The sequence below is a fragment of the Nothoprocta perdicaria genome, unplaced genomic scaffold, assembly GCF_003342845.1.
Source record: "Nothoprocta perdicaria isolate Ctin4 unplaced genomic scaffold, notPer1 scaffold_39, whole genome shotgun sequence".
NCBI lineage: Eukaryota > Metazoa > Chordata > Aves > Tinamiformes > Tinamidae > Nothoprocta > Nothoprocta perdicaria.
Window position 1 is genome coordinate 982,649 of NW_020455632.1, and position 13,714 is coordinate 996,362.

The 13,714-nt window shown below is 46.5% G+C and overlaps 1 protein-coding gene across 1 annotated transcript in view; it reads right to left on the reverse strand.

Annotated features, from left to right (window-relative positions):
* Window positions 1-12,380, reverse strand: part of EVA1A (eva-1 homolog A, regulator of programmed cell death) — a 181,820-nt gene extending 169,440 nt beyond the window's left edge. Inside the window, exon 1 of the mRNA XM_026044908.1 lies at window positions 12,284-12,380. Coding sequence (XP_025900693.1) covers window positions 12,284-12,380 — 97 coding nt within the window. The remainder of the gene's footprint in view (window positions 1-12,283) is intronic.
* Between the last annotated feature and the right edge of the window lie 1,334 nt (window positions 12,381-13,714).

A 13,714-nucleotide genomic window follows, 5' to 3' on the forward strand; every position in this document is an offset into this window, starting at 1 on the left:
TGCATGGGGACATCCAAGACAGATGACAACCCAGGAGAACAACTTTCCACCTGTGCCCACTGATTTCCTGCATGTTTTACCTCTTTCTAAATAAACCATCAGAGGAGCATTTCCCTGCCTCTCCTCAGGAACATTCCTTTTGTGAAACGTGCCCTCCAGATTCCTAATGCCYAAGGAAGCTCCTGTCCCTCTCCCCATCACTGCCCACTCCGCGGGGGCTGCTGGAGCACACAGCTGAGCTCTGCAATCACAAGAGCCRGGCCCTATTAATGCGACAGCTTCTCTACAATGTAAATCAGGCTCATTGTCACCAATGCAAATGAAAACCCTAAATGGAAAGTTATTGTCCCTGGATAGCCACTCCTTCATGAACAGAAAATGGTTTTGACCTCACTCTCGCCCCAACACCACCAGGCCAAGCGTTCAGGGAAAAGAAGGGGCTCCCTCCACATCTGTGAGGGGTGCTATTAAACCAACAGCACAGGGGTGGGATGAAGGCAGTTCTGGTCTCCTCTGCAYTAGGAGCACTAGGATATGCTAACTGCACTAGGATTTGGGCTAAAAAGGCTCTGAAACAAGAGGTCAAACACCTAGGGAGCCTCTACCCTTCTCCATCACTTTCTAGCTTGGGCAAGAATTCGGTGTCCACAAGCAGGGAGAAGCTTGTGCTCTCGGGCATATTTTGTTGTGCCTTTCTGCATCRCAAAGTCTGCAGGCAGGTAGAGCTACTAAAGGGGTAGCACAAGCCACCAGCCACCAAACTATTGGTAAGTCACCCCAACGGGGATAAGCACAGGAGCTGAGCTCCTAAATACTTGCACRGAATCATTCTCCCTTGAGTATAAAGAATGGGAGCCTTTGAAAAAGGCACAGAGCAAAATTCAGGATTAGTTTTTATTTTTGACAGTGAGTTTCTTTGTTATTTTCCCTCTATTTTTCCCCCAAAGTTGYAACTTGAAGGGCAAAAAAATCAGAAAACAACGTTGCATGCAATGCCTGATAGGGTGACAGAGGCTGGTTTCGTCACCGCCACAGAGCTTGTGCTTTTGGGGAGTATYGTTTTTATTTTAGGAGGAAGAGGAAATGAGCAATCCCAGAAGGAAAGGGCCTGGATGCTTGTTCAGGCTGCACCACCAAGAAAGGGATGGCTATTGTCTGAGGGCATTTCATTGTTCTGATCTTCCTGAGAAACCTTAAAACATACCCAGAAACGGAGCAAGAACAGAACACACAGATCTGTTTCTTTAGCTGTATAAAACCCCTATTTACATCCTGGCTGGTGAGAGAAACGCTATAGTTTAGYAATGTTAATTATGCTGATTAAATAAATGCCATTAGCAAGAGCAAGGGTTAAGAAAACACTTCATATCCATTGAGAGGGGGCATAAAGAGAAACCAGCTCTCCCCATGTGAATAGCCACACTGCTTTAAATGCAATTACCCGCAGAAGTCAGGACTCCTCAAACAACTTCAGCATTAGCCTCCAGGCTAATCAATAGCAACAAATTACTGCAATAACAGTAGCAGCAGTAGCAAAGATAAAGCACAGACCTGACAGGCCACTCAACTGCCAAGCTCATTCCCTCCCTGGTGCTGCCTCCCAGCTCTCCCTCCCCGATGGCTTCGAGCCTGGACTTCCAGCCAGGAGTGAAGCTCCAAGTGATGTCTCCAGGATAATCCACAGAAATGTAGCCCAAAGGCAGGGATGTCCTTGTGCCCCTTGCAGCAAGGACCAGAAAATGGCTCTTCACCCAGGGGATGTTGTGGGATTCTGCCCTCTCTGCATCCTTAGCAAGGCTGCATCCCATGGGAGCGACAGCTGGAACCRGCCAGGGCTGTTTCTCTATCTCTCTAGAGCAGGATAATCTCAGAAAGGGAAAAAAATGTGGCTAATAAAGACAGAAAAAAAAAAAGGTTGTCTTTCTTCTCCCCAAATGAAGGAATTAGCTCTCCATTAGTCCAAACATGAGTGAGGTTAGTATAAATRCATCCTTTATTTAGTTCTTTTTTTCTTCCTCTTTTTTTTTTTTAAAAAAAACAGCTCTGTTCCCATCTCACAAGTCACACCAATGAAAGTCCTGCAACAGGTACCTTAGTAAGTGTTATTCTCTGTATGGCATAAATTATGTGATTTTTTTTCAAATGTCTCCCTTTATTTCAATCATATCAAGTACACRACTTACTCCTTGGGCAGAAATAGCAACCAGCAGCCCCACCAGAGCGATGTGCAGGCAATGGGAAAATGCAGGGGAGGCTCAAGGGAACAAAAGGCATTTAAGGCCTGCTGGGATCACAACATGTGTCCGTGTGGGAGACTGGATCCTCTGCTAATCCAGCTCAGTTTCTAATGAGATTGGTTCCCATTACAGCAAAAGGGCACTCAGGGCTCAATTTGCCAAGGGGACAATTGCCAGGCAGCTTAGGGAAGCAAAGGAATCTTATCAGTTTGAACTTGAATGCTGTGCTCCTCAATTATATGGAGCAAATTAAAAAAAAAAAAAAAAAAAAAAAAAAAAAAAAAAAAAAAAAGGGAAAATGAGAGACAGAAAGTGATTTAGAAGAAAAATGAATTGCCTGATATTAAGCATTCAGCTTCTTGTAGCTCCTGGTAGACTGTTACACTCCAGCCATCAGCTAGACGGGCTATTGCACTGCCAAAATCACCAGCTCCTAGCCCTGCTTGCTAACTCTGAGCCAAGCCAAAGCCAACCAGATCACGTTTACTGGTGCAAAGGCTTGGCATGGTGGGAAGGAAAGCCTAGGGCTGCCCGTTAGGACAAGCAAACCCAAAGGGAAGGAGGAATCACAGATGTTTCTCATCCCTTCTTCCAGCACCTCCGTCTCTGCGTGCCCCTTCAACACATTGGGTCCTTGTAGCTGCCATGGAAGAGACTCTTCTGGGAGCTCCGGGTCCCCCACAGCTCAGCTAAAACAAAGACCATTTGGGTCAACTGCAGCCCACCTTCATCTGTTCTTTCTTTTGCTACACAATTAATTGCCTCAAAGTTGCTTAGCAGAACAAAACCCAGTGCCATCCATCATTGTGAGGCTAACAATGAACTGAACATGTGATCACAGCGTGGGTCACAGATGTGCRAGCTCCAGGGCCACCTCCCTGCTCCTGCTTAGTTTTTGTTTTTGTTGTTTTTGTTGTTTTTTTTGGTTTTTTTTTCCTTTTTTTTTTTTTCCCTTCTTATGACAAGGCAATAAAACCAAAAATAAAATTGAGGGGAAGTGTCTCCAACACTCACTGACAAGGATCTCTCGGCACGCGTTCCAAGGACTCACCCCAAATTTGTAACGCAGCTTTAAGTATTCTTATCTCACCCCCAAATATAGTAACCTTCAAAGCATGACTGCACACAACAACAATAAAAACCCACTGTGCTTTATGGGTTCAGAGAACATCTGCCAACAAGTGAAAGCTTCTGCCTCTTAATTCACATTATTTATAAAACATAGGTATAACTTTCCGTAGTTATGAGCACTTGACTTTGCAGCTGTGATGCTCAGTGAAACCTGGGAAGCCCCTTTGCACAATTCTATTTTTCTCCTGCCTGTTACAGCTTGAGAAAGTGGATTAGGTCTTTGGTTGCTACTGAAGAAGGTTGTTAAATGCTGAACAGCCTCTTAAAAACATATCAGGTGCCTAGGGCCTCAGACTGGGCAGTTAGTGGGAGCTCTTGAGGCTCTGAATGGAGATTAGCATCCCCTGTGACAGGCAGATAAGGATGCAAGAGGGCTGGGCAGGTAGATCCAGCCTGGTTGGGATCACAACAAGCTAAAAGGGCAAGGGCTAAAAGGACTAAAATACCCTGTTTAAATAACATAGGGTAAAGAAGGCCTCAGGGATATCCTTAACAGGGAAAGATAAAACAAATGATCAAGTGTGAAGCAGCTGCCCAGCACATGGGACAGCACAGGAGCCCCAAGAGCTCATTTAAACAGTAACTCATAATGTCAGTGCCCAAAGGGCTTCATCCAAGGCACTCAAAAGACCTTAATTTTACCCTCTCTTTTACCCTGCCTTAGCTTCCCAGTGCTCGCTTGGCAGCTTTTGTGCTCTTCATTGAATGTAGGAAGCTCCACAGAGCAACTAAATGTCTTCAAAACTCAAGGGCAGAGCTTTKTCCCACAGTATCTTGCCGATGTCCCTGGGGCAGCACTGCCCTCATGGCCCCACACAGACCAGAGCTAAGAGAGCATCAGTGGGGGCCCAAAATGGACCAAAATCCTGCTGCAGGAATAGCCTCTGCCACGGAGTAACTTTTAATACAGGCTGAGAAGAGGAATAAGCAGGTCCCAGACACGGGCAGCAGGTCACTCAGGCCCACAAACAGGGTGATGCTTTAGCAGAAAATCCCCCCGCTGCTGTGTTTTTATGTTTACCTGTTGAAGTAAAAGCCCATTTTACGCCCCTGAGGCTGAGACAACACATGTGGATAATATCATAGCAGCTAAACCACAAGCAGAAACAATCTGATAACGGAACAAAATAAAACAACACCATTGCAGAGGAGGCCTCAGAGTAGGTGGTCTGAACGTCCTCTTTTGGGGGCTTGTGGTTGGACTTGATGATCTTCAAGGTCTTTTCCAACCTTAATGATTCTATGAAATTACTGATGTTATAAGGTCTAAGACTAAAACACTCTGAGCCAGCATGATTTGCCATTGTCCTTTTAAAGAGATTCAGGCTGAGCAGTAGTGGTGGGGGTGCAGAAAAGCCATGAGGAGAAGGGGATTGCACAAGAGACCAATCCATGGTCTCCTCTTCCCTTCACCTCAAAACTCGCAGCCAGCATCCAAGATTTGAAAGGCATCTTTTTGAAGCTTGATTACTCCAAAATTTTGCCATGGCAAGGGTCCAGCCGGAGMCAGGAGTGAACGTTGTATCAAGGCAATGCAAAGGAGCAAAGCGAAGGAGCCCCATCAATACCCATAACGTAAATACATGGATACTGATAACACAGCACTTACCACCTCTCTCCAAGGACAAGGTACATGGGAAGAGCCCCAGCCTCATCTTGTTCTATGGTAAGAGTCGGACCTGCCTTTCTTCATTGTTGTCTCTCTCTATCATTGGCTCTCTCCAACATGAAAGGACATGCACGGGTTCCTGGCAGCCAAGCATCCCCGAAACAGCAGACGGATACACTTTAATTACTACGAATGAGCTCACGTCCTTAGGAAGGTCAGATAGACAAACCTGGATTAGCCCAAACCCAGCCAGAGTCGCAACTCACKATCTTTCCCCAGGCAAAAGGAGCAGCTAACTAATAATAATGGGTAACTCAAGCTGCTTTCTTAAAAATGTTCAAAATTATTACTTCCGTATCAGATTTAATTATCAAGATGATGTGGGATCAAGTTATATGCTTACCTGTTCCCTGCAAAGTCTTGGCAAGTCAGCAAAGCTGCTGCACAGCTGGGCAGGATTTGGCCCTGACTGTCTCTTGGAAAGAGCACAAAATCCCAGACAAGGGTAGAACCTCCTTGGCAAGGCTGAGAACTGGCAAGCACGAATGGGGATTCTTTCCTGTGAGGGTGACAGAGCCCTGGAACAGGCTGCCCAGGGAGGTTGTGGAGTCTCCTGCTCTGGAGATCTTCCAAACCTGCCTGGATGTCACCCTGTGCCCCGTGCWCTGGGTRTCCCTGCTGGAGCAGGGGGGTTGGACTGGGTGATCTCTAGAGGTCCCTTCCAACCTCAGCCATTCTGTGATTCTGTGACTGCATCAAGACAACTCAGCTGAAAAATCCTCTAACTTGTTCTGGCTTAACATGGGTATCCTCTTTCAAGGGACAGAGCCAGACTGAATCTGAGGAGGTCGTAGTTATCTAAAATAATAATAGGAATGACAAGAGGACAAGAAACACAGGCAGTTTCTTCGAATAGGATCACACAGGCCCGGAATTGCCATCATGGAAGAGAAAGCAGAAAACTCTTGCAGGTACAAACAAGCCAAGGGCAAGCAGCCAATCTCAAATCAAGCAGCCAGGTAAAGACGTTGATGACCACCAAAACCCCTGCCTCACCACCTGCAYGCAGCACTGCTCAGTTTTCAGTTCTGAACACCTTGAGCTTCRGGGAGATCAGACCATGTTTAAATAAGCATCTCCTAAGGATTAGCAAAAGTGCAAAGTGTAAAAATGTCAWTTTTTTATTTTCCCCTAGAGACTTAATTTTCCACCAACACCTCCAGTTTAAATTATGATTTTAGTGTTTAAGAATCTCAGTTTATAAAGGATACTTTTATCACTTAAGTCTCACCATTTTGTAATTCACCAAACTATTTGCATTTCATAAAAATCTGATTTCACAGCATGTTAAAATCAGGGAACAAGTTTTACCTGAGGACATAAACAACTTCTTTCATTATTTGTGGCATTTGTATTCCTAATGCAACACAGAGACATAGGAATAATGCTGCAAAGATGTTTTCCTAGAACAAACTGGGTGTGAAGCACAATATCTACTACAGGCTGATAACTCAAGATATTTTAAAGCATGTAATTAAAATTACCACGGTGATTTTTTGTTAACAATTAACAAAATTAATTAGCAAAAATAAAGTTGTTAATAATTAAACATTCCTTGTACCTACAGAAGTCTCCATCAGTGGGTCAGTTTAACCTTTAGTATATACCCTATTTAAACTTGCTAGTCAGCCCACCTGTGTTGGGATCCTTAAGGTCTCCTGGCCTCTGGGGGCATCTCAGATGGCTAAGACAGCAGAGGAGTTGCCTGTTACTCCATTTCTAGTGTTGGGGATCAGATCCACCCCCTYAGCTGAGGGCAAAAGTAAACACAGATTTAAAGAGTCACAGAATCATGGAATGGTTGAGGTTTGAAGGAACCTCTAGAGGTCAYCTAGTCCCACCCCCTGCTCCAGCAGGGACACCCAGAGCACAGGGCACCCAGTTGCATCTAGGTGAGTTTGGGAGATCTCCATAGAAGGAGACTCCACAACCTCCCTGGGTAGCCTGTTCCAGGGCTCAACTGGAGCAAACCCCAAATTCTSCCTCATAATACTATCATAACCCTTGGGAAATCCATGATGCTTTCTAGAGCAGGCCCCAAGACAGGAGCATAGACACATCTGCATCTTTTTTACCTGCTGCATTGGTGCTTGCAAAGCTTCACCCTTACTGACCAGCAGGAACAAATCTCTAAGGCTCTGAATCATTCCCAGCTTCTCTKCTTGGGTTCTCCTCCCAGCAGCAGAACTGGCACTCTGTGACCAGCATCATTCTCCAACACCTTCACCTCCCTAAGGGCTTTAAACCGCTGCCCATTGACTGATGCACCCACAGGACATTAAACTCTGGTGACTTTGACCAACAGCTTATCCATGAGAAGACACTCAGCTCCATCTGATAGACCCARACAACCTTCCTCAGCTCAGCAGACCTCTTTGATGTAACTCACCTGAAGCACAGCAATATCTAGATCTCCAGAACATGGTCAAAACCAGCCAAAATTGGCTTTTTAACTAGCTCTACTGAGGTTTTAAACTTTATCACCTCTGCAAAGGAGAACTTCTCTGCCAGCACAGTCCTCCTTCACCAAGCTGCACAGAGACCTGTATCCCACACTGCTGCAGTAGATGTATTGGCACATATAACCTCCACATGCAACCACAAGGAAAATACATCCTCAAGCAATAACCTCTTCAAGGAGCAGCCTAAGGTCTATTCAACCTCATCCTTCAGAGCCCTTCACCAAGAGAAGGTGTGAAGGTGCTTAGGGTTTGGCTCAGTCTTTAAACAAGGTCTAAAATGTGGCTCTTTGCCCTTGGCAGGCAACAGCACAAACCTCCTTACTGAATATTACACTGCTGCACTGGCGAAGAAATTATACCTGCTCTTCTCTTGAAAATCCCCTTTTTGCAGCCTATATCTTTCAACACATGAAAATCCTGGACCSCTCCATGACAGGATAGACCCACTCAGTACTCCAAAACCAGTATCAAAGCCTGGCTAAAGCCATTCAGGGACTGTTAGCATGTAGATTTTGGTGATAATTTAGTGAATAGACTTGTCAGACAAATTGCCTTTATTATGGGCTGATTAAAAGCAATCAGGGAGAAAGAAGAGCCCTTGCCCGCCCAACTGCAGCCCTGATCAGCGCAAACAAACACACGGGGCCAATTAGCAGGGAGGTAGCAAGAGCAGCTTTCACTTGAAACCTGCCCTTCTTGGACAAAAGGGAGCTCTGTGCCTTCCACACCAGGAAGAGCCCCCAGGGAGAGCTCTGCRGAGCTACCCGGAACTCACCTGCATGGGACAGACCAGGATTTGTTTGACTTGATGAAAGACCAGGCTCCCTTAAATAAAATGCTGCTCAGATCCCCCTTGTGCTGAAAACAATGCCGAGATCTTAAATATTAAGGTAGGTCCATGTAGGGTGCAGCACTACTGGGACTTTCTTTGTGTCCTGCAGATGGATTCTGCTGTGTCAGATAAAGTGCAAGTGTCAATAAAAGCTTCTTCCATAGTGGAAAGTTTTTCTTTTGCATTGCTCCCTGTCATTTAGAAGGGCCTGGACAGGCTAAGAAATGGGCCAAAAGGAACCTCAAAACATTCAGAGGGAAAAGCAAAGTCCCTTCCTGTACATGGATCATTGACTCCCAGGGCTTGGAGTTTATGAATGGGAACAAGAGCATCCTCTGGTAGGGTAAATCATTACTTTATCTTGGACACCCACCACAAACAGAGCAGGACTAAGCCAAAAGTGAAGTTGTATCAACCAGCAGGGATGGCTCGTTGTTAAGATTGAGATTAGGATTGTGTTTTACAGTTGAAGCACAGAAGCACCTTTATCACATTCCCCATCACAGTCTTCAGCTTTTACCTTAAACACCAGGTATGTCACATATTGTGGCACAGGCACCTGAGCCCTCAAACAGTCATAAGCTCAAGAAACAACCACAGATTACATTAGACCAAGATCCTGCACAATAAGTAGCCACAGACAAAAAGTCCAGGCCTTCTGAAGGAGAAGTGGTTGCCGACTGCCTGGTTACTCCCCTCACTCCACGGGGACCTGCTCCTTTGCACCTCCCACTCCTGCAAATGTCAATGTTTAAAGAACTATTAAAGAAAACAACTTCAAAACTCTTCACATAGTTCAAATACTTCATGCAGAAGGAATTTTAATTCTTACATCTCAGATTGCACTGGTCTCCAGCACGACATGCACTCCTCGTGCTCAGGTAGTAGTGATTCGAGCTGTTCAAACAGCAGGAATGGAGCCACATGGTGAGACCTTGTGCTCAGCTGAGAACACGCTGATCCCCACCAGCTCCCTCTCTGCCTTGTTGTGACTCAGGCCACTGCTCTCAGCCTCTCCTTCCATCTCAGGGTGTCCACCTTGAAGACAGCCAGTGGTCAGCAACCCCTGACGGTCCTTCTGCTCTACCAAGGGACCTGCAGGCATGCAGAGCAGGGCTCTTAGTAATAGTTTCTGCCAAACCTACTGCCTAGAAGTGTGTGAGCAAGATCAGAACTGCCTCTGATCAAGGTTGACCATCTTCCTCTGTTCCTTCTAGAACTGGAGCTAAACATGGTCTCGCTCATCACAAAAAGACCATGGTATRCTCCCAACAGTAGACCCTCCCTAGCAGTGCTGATCCAAAACAAGCCAAGAAGCCAGTAAAACATAATTTCTAAACAAGGTCTATAGGATTGAGGTATTAAAGGAAATATATATATATATTTTTTTTTTTCTCTGAAAAGCATCATCTGCCGCCTGAGAAGAATATGAAGAATATTACTATTTGCCACTTGGGAAAGCCATTACATCCCAATGAGTTCTGGCATCTCCCTACAGCGTGTGAACAGCTGTCAAATTGCTACAGAAGCCTCTGTTCATCTTCTAGGGACATAGACAACTCTTGTTTCAAATGCACCACTTGTAGGTAGGATGGTGTGKCTATAGGGACTCCCCAAGGTGAATGTCTGTTCACCTGCTGAAATAGACAGGCCCGGAACCCCTGGTGTATAAATGACTAAAGACCATTATGGTCAAGTTATGCTAAAATGCTTCCATTCCTTGTAGCAGTTGATGAAGATTAAGAAGTTGATCTTCTTTGGAGATCTTTAAAACCCGCTTGGACACAGWCCTGTGCCACGTGCTCTAGGTGACCCTGCGTGAGCAGGGGGTTGGGCTAGATGATGTCTGAGGTCCCTTCCAACCTTAGGCATTCTATGATTCTATGATCCAGATACAGGAGTAATAAAAGAGCAACAAAAGAGCCACTCCACGAGGCAAGAGAGGTTACCAGGGTCCCTGCTCTCCTTGCGAGCCCTGGGGAGGGCAATGGGCTGCACCACGACTGCTGGCTGAGCTGTTAGCACTGATCTTCACTAAGTATTTTGGGAAAGSACAGAGTGCAATCTGGAAAATACCGTACTTTTCCTTATCCACATTCATCCTGTGGCTGCCYGGCCTCTGATCTCACAGACCAGTATCAGAGTCGCTATAAACTGGGTCCTGCCCTTTCCTGCCCCAAACCACGTTTCCTGTCCCGCAAGGTCCAGTCCAACGTGCCTGCCAAGCTTGCTGTTGTGAAACATAGCCAGGATCTGGCACAAGGACATGGGAACACATGGCAGGYTCTGCTGTTAGCATTACAGACCATATTTCAGAGAACAACCCTACTATGGAACTACMCAGGCTTTTAAACTATCCCTCCTCTCTCAAAGTGTGACAGTACAGTTGAATGCTGCAGAAAATAAGATTTTGTTATCAAAATTTTTCCTGTGCATTTTTTTAACTGACAGCATCCTTCCTCCTCTCCTCTATCCATGCCATCACTAAAYCCTGCTGAATTTGCTTCCATTCTCTGCATACACACGCATACTGGGGACGTACCCTTGCTCTGGGCCACTTTTGCAAATGTGAAAACTTACCGGTGGGGCTGGCTCTGCTCATGTTTCAGAAGGACCAGTGCTTCCTACACCGCAGCTTCCCTGCAACTTGCTCACTCCCTGCACCAGCTCTGCGTTAAGGGGCTCGCCCTGAGGAGCAGCGAGGGGAAGCTCTTTCCCAAGAACGCGTGGGATGAAAACCCACCACGAGGAGGGAAGCTCTGCAGTCCTCCCATTCATGGGCAGCTCCACCTTGAATGGCAGCCCCCAGAACTGAATCATAGGCAAGTTCCCCCCCCTTCAATTCACATTAAGCAGAAGGTTTCAGGCTACCTGCATCCCCCYCTCCACCACAGGCTCCTCCTTTCTAACACAGATCGCTCAGCAGCACAAGGCACCTTAAGCAAGCAGCAGTGCCCTGATGTGTTAAAACCAGAGTCCTGCCACATTCAGCTCTTGCTAATAACACTTCAGCATCAGCAGACTACCCCTGGCAGCTCCTACACGCTGGAGTGCTGCAGCACTTACATATCTGAAGTATACGCTGGACTAATCTTCGCACTAAGACACAGAATTAGAACTGATCTCAAGGCAAGAGCAGAGATCCGCGCTGGCCATTCCTGAGCACACGAGTCACCCCCGATCAGCTGCAAAATGAGTGAAGTAATTTGCCCCGACCCAAACGTACATCCACAAAGAGAAAGAAAAAAAGGYAGAAAGCTCAAAGTGACTTATGCAGCTGTGTGTAGTTCTAAAACTTATATGGAATTTCACTCTATCAAGGTGCAGGGTATTTAACCACTGTGCACATCTCAAAACATGTGCTGTGAACATTTTTAGTTTCATATTTTACAATGTATTTAGAAATGAGGCTTTTTATTTTCCCCTGGTCTAAGAACACATAGGCTGAGAACATGATTCACTCAGAGTGTGTAACATCTCCTATACTTGAGCTCAGGGGACTTTTGAAGCAGTCAGGCGCTGTGTGTTAAGAGCAGAGGAATCTGGCCYGTTAGAAAATACTTTGATCTTACTGTGTTCCTTAAACTTGTGTTCTGGACCTCCCCAGTCTCCTAACTGAGCTCTCTTCACCTCTTCAGAGAAACACAGCACAAAAACTGCTATAAGCTGACAGAAGCTGACATTGTTTCCTTCCTTATTCCCAATTATTCAGACCCAGCTCTGACGAAATAGTTTTGCTCAGGATTATTAAGAAAGTCTTTTAACAAACTTGGAATCCTTTACTGAAGATCCTTCTCACGAGATTATTTTTAAAGGATTAAAATTGCTCCTTGCGTAACTATCCCAGACCAGCTCACATCCACTTTTCTTGGCTTATTCCCGAATAAAGTGTACTAAGAGCTCCCATCTACAAGCAGCAGACAAATACACTAAAAGATCTTTTTGCTCCTACCTGAGAAGTCCGCYGAAGTCTTAGCAAAGTTGCTGAAAGCTGCCAAGAGACAGATCCCGAGAAGAGTGCCGGCAGGAGACACATCTGAGCAGCGCATCCTTAAATATCCCCACGGTTTGTCTGCCTCCGAAAGGAAAAGGAAAGCAGCCTCTGTCCCAGTCCGATATTCCTCATTGCCCGGAGAAAACTGTCAGCCCCCTTGCCTGGGAGAGCRGCAGGGAGCAGGCAGGAAGGGCGCTCGCTCAAACGCACGCATCCCTGGCAGCGACTGAATGTGCACGGAGCGAGGCTGACGAATGAGACAGACCTACCTGAGCCTTGGCGGAGGTCCCGGGGTCCTGAAAGCCGCCCCTTGCCTGAGTCAGCTCCGGGCTGCGGGCGCGCAGCTGTCCAGCAGGAGCAGGAGCTCAGGGAGGGCCAGTGTTCGTGTGCCCCGGGGAGCTGGTTTGGAGGAGCCCAGTTGCTGTTGCTTTAGGCTGTTCCTGGGATCTTGTCTCTCTGGGGCAGAAGGGCAGGCASGGTTTTCAATGGAGGGAGCCCAAAACAAAGCTCCTAAGTTCACACTGRTTTTTGGAGTGAGAGGCAACTTGTAGCTGCTGCTGAAATCAGCAGGAGAAGTCAGGTCCTGCCAGACCGGTGACAGGACAATTCTTCAGATATTTTGACTCTTGATCCTACAATAGGGGAGACTTTGCATGGGCCCAGGGTTCAAACCCTCTGAGATTTCATTGTGGGACTGGAGTTGGTCTCAGCCCACAAAATCCTCCTGCCTTCTGACAGGAACCAGCTAAACCAGCCTCCCTGCTATCCTCCTGAACAGAATTTTCAGAGTTTGTAAGCTACAGTGTCCAAGCCCAGGAAACCTGTGTCCTTCCCTTCCCTCGCTTTAACCTCCAACTAGCACTGCCTTGGTGTTACCTAGAGCTCTGCTCATCCTGCAGAGCTAAGAGGGCTCCAGCTTAGCTGGGAGCTTCTCCAGGACTTCATCCTGCCTCACCTCCATCTGCATCCTGGCAGTATCAAGCCAGCGATGCTGTCTGGGAAAAGCTGAGCGGAGCTCTGGGAACCTGGAATTGGACTGCACTGTGCCACAAGGACTTGCAGGTGGACCCTGATCTCCCTGGGAGCAGGAGGGAGATCTTGGGCTTTGGTAATCAAGAGCTCTCAGAGATCAGCATCAGTTCTAGATCAAGTATAGACTTGTGTGCAGATAACCAAGACATCTGCACAGAACAGAGGTGGAGTGATGCTGTAGCTATAGGGACTAGTTTTGATAAGTAAAGCCAGTGCTGGCATTTTAGCTGTTGCTGTGTAACACACATATGAGCACTGTGTGAGGCTACCAGAGAAAGGGAGATGGAGCCAGGGCCACCCACAACCATTGAACAAAGCTGCAGCTTCTATGTTGCAAAAACAACCTGAATAGGAACA